The following is a 16357-nucleotide window of genomic DNA, read 5'->3' on the forward strand; positions in this document are numbered from 1 at the left end:
ATAACAAAATTGATCTTAAATTTATATCACCAAAGCAAAATCCCTATCAATGCAAATTATTCATTCATATCTATATCATATCCCCCTTTAAATATAAAAGAACATTTATAAACAATATTTGGGAACATGGGTGCAGTTTTTTCTCTCCAAACTGCTTCCTGCTAAATGGGGGCACTGTTATTCAGGTCTTTCATGGTAAAACCTGTCTGCTAGGTTCATCTCAGTTGGCAGTTGAATGAAGTAATTTTCTGAAGGTGTTCACAGCAACCTTTCAGGAGTGCGTGGTCTATCATACCATATTGGGATAGAAGCAATCCATAGGGTCTCATCCTCTGTGAAAACAAAAGAAGAATCTCTTTTCCAAAGTATCATATCCTTTTGTTATATGTTTCTTGCTCTATATTGTTTGTTATTTGTAATTTTATATTTATTATTTGTTCCTATTGTATATAGTTGTATTTGGTTTGGTTCTGTCTTATTTAGACAAAAAGGGGAGATGTAGGGGAAGCCCAGCCAATCACCTTGCTTGAAGGATGGGATCCCCTGAGGCTAATATTTACTTATAAATGTTGCAGGTGTGCTCCCTGCCTTCCCTTCTGTTTCCTGCTCTTCGTTGGAACCTTGGTTTTGTAAGTTATCCCCTTCTTCCCCTTAATAAAGCTGATATTAAGGCTAGCCTGATTAATCCTATTTGCCGGTCATTTATGCCCCATCATGAGGACTCAGCTCTCTTTTTTCCTGTGTTTTTATTCAGTCCAGGACTCTAGCCTAGGGGTTGGCACCGCCCATATTCCACATAGGACTTCCCTCTTCAGTTAAACCTCTCTGGGAACACCTCACAGGTAAATCCTAGGGAATTCTAAATGGAGTCCAGTTGACCATGAAGGTTTACTATTACAATTCTCTAATTCCATTCATGACCCTCCTGTCCTTCACCCGATGGTTGTTGAAGTATTGAGTCTGCATTATAAACCTTTTTGCAGTGGTTGCTCCATCTCATCATATTTGAGGGAAATTCTGAGAAAAAGTTATTTCTATCTATCCATCTCTTCCCTTTTTCAGCATTCCTCATTACTGTCTGAGTTCCTACCCATTGTCGTATCCTAAGGCCCATGTTCCTCTTTTGTTTTTAATGTGACATGTCTCTCTATGTAGTCCTAGTTGTCTTAGAACTAGCAATGTAGACCAGGCTGACTTGAACTCTATAGAGATCGAACTGCCTCTGCTTCTTAAGTGCTAGACTTAAAGTCATGTGCCATCACACCTGGCTCCTGTACCTTTTTTTTTTTTTTTTTTTTTGGATTTTCGAGACAGGGTTTCTCCATAGCTTTTGGTTCCTGTCCTGGAACTAGCTCTTGTAGACCAGGCTGGCCTCGAACTCACAGAGATCCGCCTGCCTCTGCCTCCCGAGTGCTGGGATTAAAGGCGTGCGCCACCACCGCTGGGCTCCTGTACCATTTTTGATGATTGATCTGATAGTAACAAATCTATTTTCTTTATAAAATGTTTTTACTTCACCTTTATCTCTGGAGAATTCTGAGTTGACTTCTTTTTTGGGGGGGGTTGACTTCTTAATATTTACTTTTTCCTTGAGCTCAACCTGTGATGGATTTGATTTATTCTCTCTCTTTGCTTGCTTTGGACTTTATGTCTTATGGATTGAAGGTGGTAGTACCTCATTCCGGCTTTGAAAGCATGACACCCCTTCACCCCCAACTTCAGGAGGTGAGTCTTCAGCTAAGAGGGAGCAGGGCAACATTACTGAGGACAAATACAAGATCTCTATCAAAATCCAGACAGAAAACCACAAACCTACACTTCAGTGAGATACTTTCATTAAAAATTGTTCATTGTTTAGATTATCAAATTGAATTGGCTTCTTATACCATTGTTTGCTAAGCTTGCTGACCTTTTGACCATGGAGCCCTGTAATGTAAAGCTGTTTGGGCCACTATGTCTGTGCTCTTCCCAGAAGCTTTAGCAAAGGTCCCAGGATGCCTGTCCCAGGTCACGTGCCAGGGACAGGGTGAGAAGACACTTGTGTAGGTTCCTGTGGTCTCCCCTCTTCTTTTTTTCTTTTTATTTATTTATTTAGGTTTTTCGAGACAGGGTTTCTCTGTGGTTTTGGAGCCTGTCCTGGAACTAGCTCTTGTAGACCAGGCTGGTCTCGAACTCGCAGAGATCCGCCTGCCTCTGCCTCCCACTTTTTTTTTTTTAAAGATTTATTTATTTATACAGTATTCTGCCTGTAGGCCAGAAGAGGGCACCAGATCTCATGGTGAGCCACCATGTGGTTGCCAGGAATTGAGCTCAGGACCTCTGGAAGAACAGTCAGTGCTCTTAACTGCTGAGCCATCTCTCCAGTCCCATGGTCTCCCCTCTCCTTTCCTGTAACTACTTCCTATAATCCCCTCTCACAGATACCTTCTTCTTCCCTCTTTCAGCTGCCAACCAGCGTCCTGGTTTAGATCTCCTCTAGTAATGGACCTCTCTCGTGACTGCACAGATCCTATGACTCTCTGCACATCTGGACACTGGTTCCTATAGCACTTCCGGCCCCACCATCTCCTGGCACCCATTCCATCTTCTCACTTCACCGCTCTGTGATACCTTAGGGCCTGTGTACCTCTTCCCATCCAGCTCTTTTCTGGGTCTTCCATGCTGGCTTTTCTCAAGAGACAGAACATATCCAAAGGGAGTGCCCCTCTTCAGAGATGTCTGTCTGAGCATCCAGAAATCTCAGCTTGTAGACACACAGTAAAGAAGCAGGAGGGGCCAGTGTTCTGTGGGCAGGTTTAGTACTGAAACCCCGTCCTCTGGTGCTATTGGTAAGTGAAGCAGAAACATATCATACATGGGTTTCCCATGTGCAGCCCTTCAGGCTGGAGGGCTCTTGCCTGGCTTTTGGAGTAGCTTTCTGCTTAGACTAGGAGAGCCGAGGGTTAATCAACTCCCAGACTCTCTTTCACTGGAGTAATAGGTATCTGTCCCATGCTGATATCCACCAGACAAGCCCAGCTGTCCCTAACTGTCACCTACTCATGAGGGCATTCTTTCCTTCCTTGCCTCAGGTCTCAGCCTTCTACTGAATGCCTTTTTGCCCTGGAATCTGCTCTTCTGTCTGAACCCAAACCAATGAGACAAGTACAGATTTCCTGGCCTCAAACTGGCAGCCCGGACAACTGTAATTACTTCCTCTGCCACCTCTTCTTGTGTGTGTGCATAATTGAGTGCTCTTGTGTGTACGTGTGTGTTGCATGTATGTATATGTGGTTATGGACATATGCATGTCACAGAGCATTGTGGAGGTTAGAGGACAACTTTTGGGAGTTGCTTCTCATCTTCAACTTAGTTGAGGCATGGCTTGTTTCTGCTGCTATGATGCATACATTCTGCTCTCTGGCCCATGAGTTTCTAGGCAGTTCTCCTGTGATTTCCTTCTGCCTCTCAGTAGTAGTGCTAGGATTACAGATGCTTAACTGCATCCAGTTTGTTGTTGTTGTTGTTATTTGCTTTTTTGAGACAGGGTTTCCCTGTGTAGCCCTGGCTGTCCTGGAACTCAGAGACCCACCTGCTTCTGCCTCCTGAGTACTGGAATTACATGCGCCACCATTGCAGGTTATGCTTCCAGCTTTTTACATGAGTTCTGGGGCTCCAGCTCAGGTTGTAGGACTTGCTTAAGAATATTCTCAGGAAACACAAACTAAGGTATTTAAACTCCATTCTGTCTGACCCACAGCCATGGCCATGTCCTGCCCCATCGTCTCCTCAGGCCCAGCACAACTGGGATTGAATGGATGATGGAGAAGAGAACATATCAAGTCTAAGATCACTTGAACGCAGGACCAATGGGTAGGTCATCTGTGAGCCATGAGAGAAATGATCCGCTTGAAGCAGTCACCAGTCAGAGCATGACCAGTACCGGGACTCCATATGCTGTCGTGCAGAAGAGCAGAGGTTTTCCCAGAATGGGACCTTGGGGGGTAAATGTGAGGGCAAGACCAGATATTTGCATCATAAAGGGTCTCTTTGTAGGAGTAAAGGCTGCCAGTGAGCTAACTGCCTCCTAGAAAGCTTCTGGGTCTTTCCAAAGCTGGGTCTCCATGGAAATTAGTTTGCAAAAAGGAGCTATTTTAAGGACAAGCAAAGACAGACCTGGTAGGCTGGGGTTAGGGAAGGTATCTGTGGGAGAGAGCTTTTCTCAGTGACTCACCCGTTTCCCTCTTATCGCTGGTAAGAAAGCCACAGGAAAGCCACAGAAATGCCGGACGGAGGAGGAGTAAAGTGGCTGCCCATCTAGTCCCACAGGAGGCCTGGCAGGGCAGCGGTCACCCTCGGAATCCGGTGCACGTTGGTTAGAGGCGGATACATTCATGCCAGAGACCATTATTATGGTAACAGGAAATCTGGGCTTTGGCCAACTCCATATAGCCACGAGAAGAGCAGATTTGCTTCTTGAAAGACAAACTGACTGTTGATCTAGATTTTAGGGGTGATGGGTCATCTTAGGGGTAGAGCAGTTTGTGAGTGAAGCTTGTTCACTGTTAGTTCAGTGAAGAAAACCGAGGAGACAGGGGCCAATATCTGGCTTTCCATTCCTCTGCCACAGAAGGGCGAACCGAGCATTGGAGGGTGGGGGTAGGGCCGAATTGCTAGCCAATGAAGCAGCTCCAGTGGGTTCTGGGAGACGGTGGTGGCCCAGAGCCCTTAGAAGGTGGACAGGGAGCTCAGAGGTGTGCACAGGGTTGAGGAGGACTGGGAAGACAAGAGTGAAAATTCAGTGGCGGGTGTTTCCAGTTTTGAGCATCAGGGGGCCCCAGCTGACCATTCACATGCAAAACTAGGTTCTTAAGACAGTGGCTGAAGAGGAAGAGGGGGCTAGAGTCTGCACGGGTGACTAGAGCTCAGACTGAAGGGACAGGAAGCAGATTTAGGTCCTACCTTGCTGCTTCTCCTTGAGCCCACAAAAATAATAGGCGAGGCCTGGATATCTACAGGAAGGAGCTATTTGCTATTGCATGGATGGGCAGCTGCAGGCATCCCACATAGCAAGCCAAGCCCATTATAGTAACAGAAGGCGTCCCATGGGCCAAAGGCAATAGGGTCCTGGCCTTCAGCTTTGGGGTCACAAGGCAGTAAGACCCAGGGTGGATTCCCAGGAAAAGTGAGCTGGGTGGAGCATCCCTGCACTTCCTGTGTCCTCCCTCTAGAATATCAAGGTATCTCCAGTTGTGTCTCTTGGTCTACTGGGTCAGAATGCTGGGGTGGGGGGCTTGGTTTACACATCCACTGGGTCAGAATGCTGGAACCTGGAGATGGGGGTAAAGTTCTTTGTGGGGACCAAGTAACAAATCTGTAGCGAGACATTTACCTAAGTAGAGGTAAGGCGCTATTCTGGAATATTCTCAGCCTTGGATCTACCAGTTCACCAGGACCATGAAAGCAGACAGTGAACAGTTTGCTCAGCGCCTCCCAAGGATGCTGCTCCCTGGAGCTCTATTTGGAGCCCAGGCCTGTGGTCTGTGAGCAGGAGAGATGCTGAATATCTCAAGATGAAAGGGATGGTGACATGGGCCATGGCACCTTGCAAGTGGTACCAAGTAGTATCCATTCTGGTTCCCTGGCCAGAGGCTATTCCCTAATCTGTGGATCCAAGTCCTAGGGATGGTTTGAATGGGCCTTTTGTCCCTGAAATAATCAACACTGGTAACAGTTGGGAAGAACTTGTGGGCTGGTGGTCAGTCAGTGTCAGAGGACACTTGTGGAAGTTGGGTGACTGCAGCTATGTGTATGAAAGCAGTTCTAATGTCTACCCTCATTCGTGTCCACGTCCAACTTCAGACTGTCTCCATGGTGAGGATACGATCTTTCTGGCCATCAGGAACCCTCAACTGCCTCCTCCTGCTTCAAAGTCTCTCTGCAGTAGTTACAGCACAGGCAAGAATTGTGGCCTTGGGTATCAGGAAGATGCCACACAGTCAAGAACCTCGTTAGAAAGGCACAATTTATTGGTCACGCAGACTGGGAAACATAGGGAGGGGATATACTTGCTTTTCTGCACACTCTGGATCTGGTTTCTTACATTAATCCTGATATATTAAAAAGCAAGACAAGAAAAGACATCACTGACCTATTCTTCTGATGTAACCAAGGAGAGTCACACAACTTGGGAAGAGGCTGAACTGTTTAGGAGAGCCTGGGACCAAGGCTCACTTTCCCTGACAGCAGGCTGAAGAGCTCAGCCACTGGGCACAGTGGTAGAGATTCTTCCTCAGTACATCAGACGTGCTGTGGGGGTATGGGGAGGGGTGTGCTTGGCTCAACCCAGGGTATGGTGGTAGCTGCCTACCTATAGTGGCAGAGGGGGGATTGAGCCAAAGACTCAGCAAGAGTCTGACATGGCTGGCTTAGGTTGAGGCCGGATGTCTTCATTGGTGAGTTGGAGCTGCGCTCTGACTCTGGCAGACTGAAAAACTAACAGAAACCAGGCAGATCTGGTCTGTGATTAACAGAACCCCAGCCTTAGCTAAAGCAGCTTGCATCTCTGAAGATGGACAGGGCCGGGTTCCTTGTACCCTTAGTTAGCTATGCAGACTCTTCAGGTCCCCGCAGTGGAGTCTGGCTCATTCTAGGGGTGGTTGGCTTTCTTAATGCTTTGTTTAAACTTCTCAGGACCTACCATTTGGGTGTGGGCCCAGGGTTCAGGGTGACTGGAACCTCGGCTCTGGAGGCCAGCCTGACAAATGTCCGTAGAGCACTTAACATAGCACATGGCACCTGACCATTATTATTATTAATATTATTATTATTTATATCTTCACCCAGATGAGGGTCTCAGTTCCTTTCTTTAAAACAGCAACTGGAAAAAGGCCCTGGAGTCCAAGTTCTGAGACCCAGGTGCGGCTGTCTGCTGTCCATACGGTTAAGTGTTGTCCACCCAGCGTCAGCATCTGTGCCCAGTGTTGCAGCCAGCACACTCTTGGGACCACAGAAAAGTGAGACCCTTTCCTGAAAAATACACAGCCTTGGACTCGAAGCTGGGCAAGAGGAGTTGGCAGGAGGTCCTGGGAGAGGCATCCTGAGAGAGGCTTTGACCTGCTTTGTGCTGATCCTCCAGGCTCCCATCACCAGCAGCTCACCAAGACTTCACTGTAGGATGAGAACAGAAGGGCTATCAGAGCCTTGCTATCTCCGGGCCACACTTGACCCCTAGTGCTGTGAGCTAGATCAGGCTGACATGAAAGTATGCTTAGGACACTGTCCTCAGTGTCTTGGATGCTAATTCACATGCCATATGCATAGACTACATATGAAATAGATACATGTTATATATAATACATGAAACATGAGTGATGACTATAAAGATGATAACATAAAGTAACAGCATATGGCATAATCTATTTCTCCCTATAAATCTATACAGCAGATACCATTACTATCCTCTTTTGATAGATTAAAAAGGCATAGAGCTGGGCAGTGGAGACTTGGGATTTAAAATGGACACAGGGCTGCAGTACAGCGTTTGTCTAATGTTTAAGACCCTGAGCTTGGCCCTCAGTACTGCAATAAAATACAATAATGGGCCAGGTGTGTTGGTAAAAGCCATTAATCCTGGCATTCAGGAGGCAAGGCAAGTGGATCTTGTTCAAGGCCAGCCAGGTCTACACAGCAAGTTCTAGGACAGGTAGGAACACACAGAGAAATCCTGTCTCAAACAACAACAACAATTATTATTATTATAATACAATAACAGAACAGCCAGCACTCTGGTTGTAGAGTCTGTTCATTTCTCCTGTGGTACTGAGGATTCAGGTGAAAGCTTCAGGGAGGCTTCATGTGTATGCTACTCCTGAGCTACAACCTCTGCTTCCAGACTGCTGCTATGCGTTCTTCTTAAGATAGTGTCTTGCCAAATAGCCCAGGCTGACCTTGGACACCCGATCCTCCTGCCTTAGACTTTCAGGGTGCTGGGATTATAGGGGTGTACGACCATGTCCAGTCTCAACTGTAGTTTTTTTTTTTTTTTTTTTTTGGATTTTTCGAGACAGGGTTTCTCCGTAGCTTTTGGTTCCTGGGACTAGCTCTTGTAGACCAGGCTGGCCTCGAACTCACAGAGATCCGCCTGCCTCTGCCTCCCGAGTGCTGGGATTAAAGGCGTGCGCCACCACCGCCCGGCTCAACTGTGTTTTTATTCAGTTTTTAGTTTTGTTCTAGAATAAATATACTCTATTGGAAGGGGATAGATATTTAAGTTTCTAAAATACCAGGAATGTTTTAAGTGCATATATTAAGGATGATAAAACTAAAATATAAATGACCCAGGGCTAGGGGTTTATTCACAGCTCCTTCTCTGTCCCTCTCAAGAATTATTTGCAGGGAGGTGGTGGTGGTCCTTTCTCATAGAGCACTTCTCAGGACACACACACACATGGACACATGTATGCACACATGTATATATGGCTCAACACACCTGCATGGCAGTCCTGCCAAGTAGCCCCTCCTCGTGGCGGTGCTTGCCATGGTGGGGGAGTTCCGTGTTGTCGCGGTAGTCTCGGCCTTTGGAATGCTGTAGCTGCAGGACTGCAGGGCTCTTGACTGGCAGGGGTGGCCGTGGAGCTGGGATGGGAGTCGTCTGTTGGCTCATTTCAGACCTGGAAGGCTTGATAGGCCTCTTGGCTGGCACCGGGGCTTGGGTACTGGCTAAGGCCTTGGGCTTCCCTTGGTTCTTGTCCCCACTGGGCACTCTTCCCTCAGCAGAGGAGGAACAGGTAAAGGATCGCATCCGGGGCGTGGGGCCAAAGACAGGCACGGGGACCTGTTTGCTTGTCCCCTTGACACCCTCCACCTCTTGAACTTTGGGGAGCAGGATGCTGGGTGATGAGATTCCTGGGTCTGGACAGGGTGGGGGCTCCTTCCGCAGCATCTTGGGGGACTCCTGCTCTTTCCTGGGCACCACCTTAGGGAAGGAACTCACGGACCCGTACAGCGGGTTCTCAAACATCTCTGGCTTCGTCAGCTGGAGGTCTTCCTGTAACAGAGCCTCTACTTTCCCCAGGTCACCAGATCTAGAACCATGGGGAAGAGAAGAGGAGAATGGGGAGGAAACACGATCAGTCAGGACCTGGGAAGTAGATGCTTCATGCCTCTGGGCTTTCATTTAGGGGATATAAACATGTTCTGGAACCAAATATAGTAGTGATAGTATAATATGAACTATACCAAATGCCACAAAATTGTTCATTTTCCAGGGAATAATTTTACTTGAACTTAACCTTAATTAAAAAAGAAAAACCCACAAAACTCACAGAGTCTCACTATGTATCCCTGGCTGATGTAGAACTCAGAGATCCACCTGCTTCTTTATCTGCCAAACATTGAGATTGCAGACATGTACTACTGTGCTAGGCTAAAAGTATAGTCCAGGGTAGCCTCATGGTCCTTCTGCCTCCACCTCTTCAGCATATTTTACCTGCATGTGTCACCACAACTGGTGACAACTTTTTAAAATTTATACATAAACAAGAGATGGGTGGAGCTGGGTGTGGCGGTGACACACGTCTCTAACCCCAGCACTCTAACCCCAGCACTCGGGAGGCAGAGGCAGGCGGATCTCTGTAAGTTTGAGGCCAGCCTGGTCTACATGGTGAGTTCTAACATATCCAGAGCTACATAATAGAGAGACCCTATCTGAGAGAGAGAGAGAGAGAGAGAGAGAGAGAGAGAGAGAGAGAGAGGAGAGAAGTGTGTGTGTGTGTTGGGGGGGATGGGACAGGGAGAGAGGATGGTACTATGATATTCCAAATTTTTCCATGTTCTCAGAGGCATCCTTAATTCCATTTGAACCCCGGCATCCGTGAACAAGTGGGCTATCCCTGGAGATATTTTGTTGTTTTTTTTTTTTTGTTTTGTTTTTGTTTTTCGAGACAGGGTTTCTCTGTGGCTTTGGAGCCTGTCCTGGAACTAGCTCTTGTAGACCAGGCTGGTCTCGAACTCACAGAGATTCACCTGCCTCTGCCTCCCAAGTGCTGGGATTAAAGGCGTGCGCCACCACCGCCCGGCCCTGGAGATATTTTGTAGAAGGGTGACATGTAAGAAGCCACCACACATGTGTGAGACGCTGCTGTGATACAGCAGAGCTGCCGCGCCCCACAAAACAAACCCTGGGCCCAGGGAACAGTCTTAGTATTCTTCCCAGAGGCATAAGCTTTCTCTCGGAAAGGCTCTGGGAAGCCTGGTTTCTGTGACAATCTCAGTTGTCAACTTGATGATGTCTAGAAGGACCTGGGAGACAGCCTCTAGGAGATTATCTTGATAATTATGGGGGAAAACTTGATCATTGTGGGCAGCACCATTCCACAGGTTGGAGTTTTAGACAGGAAAAAAAAGAAAACAAACCAAAACAACAACAAAAAACAAAAAGGAGAAAGCCAGGCACATGTGTGGAGGTCAGAGGACAGCTTATAGCGGACAACTCTCCTCTCCCACTCCATCCCAAGGACTAAACTCAGGCTGTCAGGCTTGGTGGCAAGCACCTTACCCTCCTCTGAGCCAACTCAGCAGCCCACATTTTACATTTTGGAAAAACTAGAGATCACTACATACCCAGAAACGCTGAGACCTTGACAGAAGACTAAAGCCATCCCTGTCTCTAACCCTCTTTTGAACCAGTCCCGGACCCTCTAAGTAAGACCTCTACTATGGGTAGGTTTCAGATAGGTGGGGGAGGGGCAACCTGCTCACAGATGAAACAGAATGCTGAGTAGAAAGTGAGAACACAGGCCAGGGGCTGGAGAGATAGCTCAGTGGTTGAGAACCTAGGTTCGAATCCCAGCATCTACATAGTGGCTTACAACTGCATGGAACTGCAGTTTTCGGATAGTCAGTGTCCTCTTCTGGCTTCTGAAGGCACTACATGTGGTAGACTGAAGTGGGCAAAACACCTATACACAATGTGTGTGTGTGTGTGTGTGTGTGTGTACTAAGAAAAACCCCACAAGGTTTGGCACCTGATTATTCAGCTATAGACACTGAGGGGGCAGGAGAGGAGACAGAGCCAATGAGATGGAGCTTAAAATGTGTTCCCTTCAGCAGGGTACTTCTGCCATCCTTAGCTGGAGGTTAGGAAGAACAGATTAGAGTTAAGAGTTTTAGTCTCCTGAGTCCAGGTAACTGAGAACCCGGGGACAGTCTGTTCTCATGAAGCAGACTCTGGATGTCGGCCAGGGTCCCAGCAGAGGCGTCTTTCTCATCACACAGCCTTGACCTTGGACAGCAGCCAGCCTCCTTTGCCAGGAGTGTTTCCCAGGAGATGGGACTTAAGTGCTAAAACTGGGGAAGCCTGGGTCTACCTGGGATGGGTGGCCATTGTCCCCTAGCCTTGCAGGAGTGCTGGGGGGACCTTGAAGTACTGGGATACCCCACTGCCTTTATTCAGGCTGAGCTGGGTACTTGGAGCAGCAGGTATGGGGCCTTCAAGGGTTTTTTGCTTTTAATTCTTTCCTTGGTGAGAGGTGAGCTTAGAACCTCATCCAATGGGGCCCTGAAGGATGCTGCCACCCAGGGTTGGAGGAAATATGTTCTCACCAAACTCTGTTCACAGTGTGAAGCATAGAGTGACCTCTACCTTGGGAACCTTAGAGGATTACACCACAAACTTCTGTTTTCTTTGCGGCTGTTTCTCTAGGGTTACTAAAGAGACTGCCTTTGTCAAACTGGGCATTTCAGTACCTACTGGATGGAGACCTTGGTCCTCATCCCCAGGGAGGGATACTGAGGCTCGTTTAGAGTTGGCTAAGTTCAAGGACTTGCCCCGCCCTGCCCCCCAATCCCTTTCAGCTAGTTCAAGACAACAGCCAAGGCATGGGAGTATCTACTCGTTCTTGTAGACCAGGCTGGCCTCGAACTCACAGAGATCTGCCTGCCTCTGCCTCCCGAGTGCTGGGATTAAAGGTGTGCGCCATCACCACCGCTCAGCAATAGTAAATGCAGTTTTATAAGATGTTCTTCTTGGCACCCCACCCCTGGGTTTAAAATCAAGTTGCGACAATTGTCTAGACAAGTAGAAGCCATAGTAGGGGGCAGAACCTACTGCATACAGCTCTGCCCTCTCCAGGCCGCTATCCTTGGGAGCCTCCAGGGGGCACTTGTGAGCAGGAAAACACAATTCAGAGGACTAACCTTGCCTCTTGCATCCTGGAGCAAACGCCTCTGTTTGCTGTGGAGGATGAAAACTTCTTTGGGGACAGAGGTGGCTGGGAGGGAGGAGTGGGAGGACCCTCTCCCCTCCCGGGCCCCAGGGAGGAGTCCTTGGGTGGCTGGTCGTAACTCCAGGCTGTGAGTTGCTGGTCTGGGGATAGGCTTGATTTCCCATGCAGGGGTTGTCCAAAAGGCCCCACACCAATGTAGTTTGGATTGATGATCTCATTGAGACTGGAGACACCACATGCAGGGACCCTGTAAGCAGATGTGTTGGTACATCTGAGGCCTCTTCCCTTCTCGGTTCGCACCAGCCTGAGGAAAATGTTCCCTGGCTTTTCAGCCTCTTGGTGCCTTCATTTCTGGGGCACATTAACTCATTCCCTCATTTATGCATGCATGTGATGGAGTGAAGAGAAACAAGAGATCAGGGGGAGACGAGCAGGAAGGTTGAGACCCAGCAGGCAGAAGGTGGTTGGAGAAGAGCTACTCAGGGTTGCCTTTGAATTAAAATGAGGTGAAATGCAGAAGAAAGGAAAAGAAAGACGAGCGCTTCGGGCAGTGCCAATGGTCCAGGCTGAGACTCAGAGGTCAGGGAGAGAGAGATTGGCCTGTTGCAAGGTTCTCCGAAGACCAGTGAGCATGTGGGGAGAGAAGAATGAGAACGTGACAGAGCTGTGTGTGTGTGTGTGTGTGTGTGTGTGTGTGTATGTGTGTGTTCAGGGGAGGGGAGAGTCAAGGGTACATTTTTCAAGGCAAAGTCCATGGACAAAGTTCACATGGACCATGTGGGTTTGCACATCCTGTGTAAGGCACCGGAATGACAAGATGAAAGTGCAGTCACGGAGGCCGAGGCTAGAGGAGTTAAGAAAGGCAGCGGCCAAAACTGGGTTTAAAATAGATAGCCAGACCTAGCTGAGGCTATCCTTCTGGTCACACACCATACCATGCTCCGCGCCGGACTCCATCTCAGGGAGGACTAACAAGACCACATTAGGAAATGGAGGTGATTCTGGTTATTAGGAAATGCTGTCCTTTAATAATAGAGGCCAGAACGTCCAAGTTATTCTCAATTTAGTTTTTCCTGTTAGTCACCATGTTGGTAGGTTGTTTTTTTGTTTTTGTTTTTTTCTCTTGAGACAGGTTCTCATAACACAGCTCTGTCCTGGAACTCACTGTGTAAAAAAGGCTAGCCTTGAACTCACAGAGATAGGCATGCTTCTACCTCTGGAGGGCTGAAAAATTAAAGGCATGTGGCACCACATCTCTCTGTGTTGGTTAGTTTTAGTGTCCTCTTGACACAATCTAGAATCCCCTGGGAGGAGTCTGAATAAGGAATTATCTAGACCAGTTTGGCTAAAGGGTATGTCTATGGGGACTTGTTTTCATTGTTCATGTGGAACCCAGCCTACTGTGGACAGTGTCATTTCCTAGGCTGGGAACAAGCAAAGGTGCGTGTATTTACTCTCTCTGCTCTTGACCATCACTGTAATACTTTAAGTTCCCGCCTTGACTTCTCCATGACAATGTACTGTAATGTGGGCTTGAAGGTCAAATAAACCCTTTGGTCCTCTCGCTGCTTTTCATCAGGGTACGTGTCTCAGTGACAGAAATGAAACTAGGAAGTCACAGATGGGGAACCTTTGACCACTTGTGTTCCTGGCCTTCCCTGGGGCCAGGTTTTTGTCTCGGAATTATTTAGTCATCTATAATTCCTTCTTCCTGGACTCCACATCCTTCCACTGTCTGATGGTGTACCTAGGTCATGGCCTATACTATATTTACATTGATTTTTGTTTTGTTTTGTTTTGGTTTGGTTTTTCGAGACAGGGTTTCTCTGTAGCTTTGGAGCTTGTCCTGGAACTAGCTCTTGTAGACCAGGCTGGCCTTGAACTCACAGAGATCCGCCAGCCTCTGTCTGCATGTATGCTTGCAGGCCAGAAGAAGGCACCAGATCTCATTACAGATGGTTGTGAGCCACCATGTGGTTGCTAGGAATTGAACTCAGGACCTCTGGAAGAACAATCAGTGCTCTTAACCTCTGAGCCATCTCTCTAGCTACATTGATTTATTAAGGGACACTTGAACTGAACTGTTCCAACATGGAAGAGCCTCTAAGCCTTTGCACCACAGCCATGCCGATCTCCCCAAAGATGGGGACTTGAACTCAGGAATTGAAGTAAGTGAGCAGAGAGTGACTGGACCACAGCATCCCTTCTCCTCTGACCTTGGCTTTCCTGTGTCCCACTTTACTCTCTCCCGGACTTTGGTTCACATAAACCGCCAGGTGGTAGTAGGACTTGGCAAGCTTTATCTACCTGCCGGCAGGCTCCCACTGCTTCACAGGGTCATGGCTGGTGAGGTTCTTCAGGCACTTCATTCCACTGGCCTCATCCCTCTCTGTCTTCACGAAATCTGGAAGAGAAGGTTCAGGCCACCACATGGGTTAGACAAGGCAAAGTGGTATTCATTTGCAGACCAAATCTGGAAAGTAAATACAGGCAGAGGGATTTCAAGCAAGGTTTTTAGGCTTCAAAATCTTTATGCTTGGTGACTGGTTAATGATGTCTGCCATGGGCCCGGAAGGAGAACAGGTACTTATGACTCTTGTTACTTCATGAAATATTTCTAACTTGTTAGCTTAGCCAGGGACAAAGCAGACATTTCTTGTCAGATTAGAATAAAATGAACACCACTAGGTCACCCTGCTAATCTGTTTATGGGACTTAAAGGGACCCCCCAACTTTATTTCTGAATCTGGCATATGATGGCTAGGTGATGACCACCATCTCTTCAACCCACTGTCCTGCTAGAGAAAAGATCTCTCTTGGCACAGGGGAGTCACAAGGACAGAAGCAGTGGCCCTTGGTGCACTGAGGCCTTCCCTGGCATGGGGAGCCCCACTTTCCTGGGCTGTGAGTTCTACTCTATTTCCATAACAGGCAAGCAACCACTGTGCCTACCAACTCCTGCTTGGCCCTGGGTGAACCCTGTCTTAGCCACTTCCTGAGTTCGTAACCTTCTGCCAATCACCTAGCCTAACTATGCCTCAGTTTCCCTATCTGCCAAGTCAAAGTGACCACACTTAGCTCACGGGGCTGCTGTGAGAGATATATAAGATGCCATTTTCATTCTCGGCAAAGACATCATCTCACTCTGTCACCCAGGCTGGCCTTGAACTCGTGATCCTCCTGCCTCAGCCTCCCGAGTGTTGGGATAAGACGTGTGCACCAGCACGCTACCCTCGAGACTTTCCAACCATGTTCTGTTCTGAGGGTGCGGATCACAGAACTCTTGATAGCCTTGCTGAGAAAAAGCACATGCCTGTCTCTAGTGCAGTGGCCCCTGGGAAGGTTGGGAAGGGGCTGGCCTACCATAGAGCTTCTCCCTCATCTTGCCCTGTGAGGTCTGCAGCTTAATCTCCCCCCGGAAGTGGCCAGTCATCTCCCCGTGGTGGGTGAGAGGGGTGTAGATGGGAAGCTGAGTCTCTGTGGTCTCCAGATGAAGGGCAATACAGCCTTCACCTGGGGAGAGGAGAGAAAACATGAACATGAAAACCATGGCATGAGACAGACGTGGAACATGTCAAGCGATGTAGCTGTAGCCCTGAGAGCCAATTCCTTGAAGCAGTCGACTAGGCAGGGATTAACTGACAAACCCTTTCGACCAATGCCTTAGCAACAAGGGGCAAATGTCTCAAGCCTCATAGGAGAAAGAGCTCTATACAGATCAATGTGAAAAGAAAAATTGGATCCTAGAAAATCCATCCAAGAAACAGCATTAAATTCTAATCTGATTGCTGTAGGGAAAGCTTACTTCCCAAGGTTTGCAACAGCACAAGAAATAAAGAAAATCAGATGAGCGGGTAAGAGCATATAGGTCAATCTAAAACATCTATACAAGGGAAAGTCTGAAATGAGAGGGAGACAGAGTAGTGAGCTGCCTTGGCAGCAGGGAGGGGCTGCTATTCTGTACCTAGGTCTGAGGAGCTGGCTGGGGACACAAGAGAGGCATGGTGGCCCAGGAAGACTCAGGTTCACGTCACAGCTCAGATGATGACCAACCGTGTGATCTGGCAAGTCACCTGATCTTTGAGCCTCATACAGTAAACAGTTTACCTGTCTGCTCATCGGGGAATAGAACCCGCCTCTGAAGCTCTTGT

At 47.9% G+C, this 16357-nt stretch overlaps 1 protein-coding gene across 2 annotated transcripts in view; it reads right to left on the bottom strand.

Moving 5' to 3' along the window:
* Window positions 1–5994: 5994 nt before the first annotated feature.
* Window positions 5995–16357, bottom strand: part of Inpp5d (inositol polyphosphate-5-phosphatase D) — a 117587-nt gene continuing 107224 nt past the window's right edge. Inside the window, exons 23-27 of one of the 2 annotated variants that reach the window (XM_057762559.1) lie at window positions 15570–15719; window positions 14514–14610; window positions 12178–12453; window positions 8471–9065; window positions 5995–7149 (exon numbers count right to left, since the gene is read on the bottom strand). In XM_057762559.1, coding sequence (XP_057618542.1) covers window positions 7147–7149; window positions 8471–9065; window positions 12178–12453; window positions 14514–14610; window positions 15570–15719 — 1121 coding nt within the window. In that variant the 3' untranslated portion in view covers window positions 5995–7146. The remainder of the gene's footprint in view (window positions 7150–8470; window positions 9066–12177; window positions 12454–14513; window positions 14611–15569; window positions 15720–16357) is intronic. The other variant, XM_057762560.1, reaches the window with a different exon arrangement.

The sequence above is a fragment of the Chionomys nivalis genome, chromosome 2 (assembly GCF_950005125.1).
Source record: "Chionomys nivalis chromosome 2, mChiNiv1.1, whole genome shotgun sequence".
Classification (NCBI taxonomy): Eukaryota; Metazoa; Chordata; class Mammalia; order Rodentia; family Cricetidae; genus Chionomys; species Chionomys nivalis.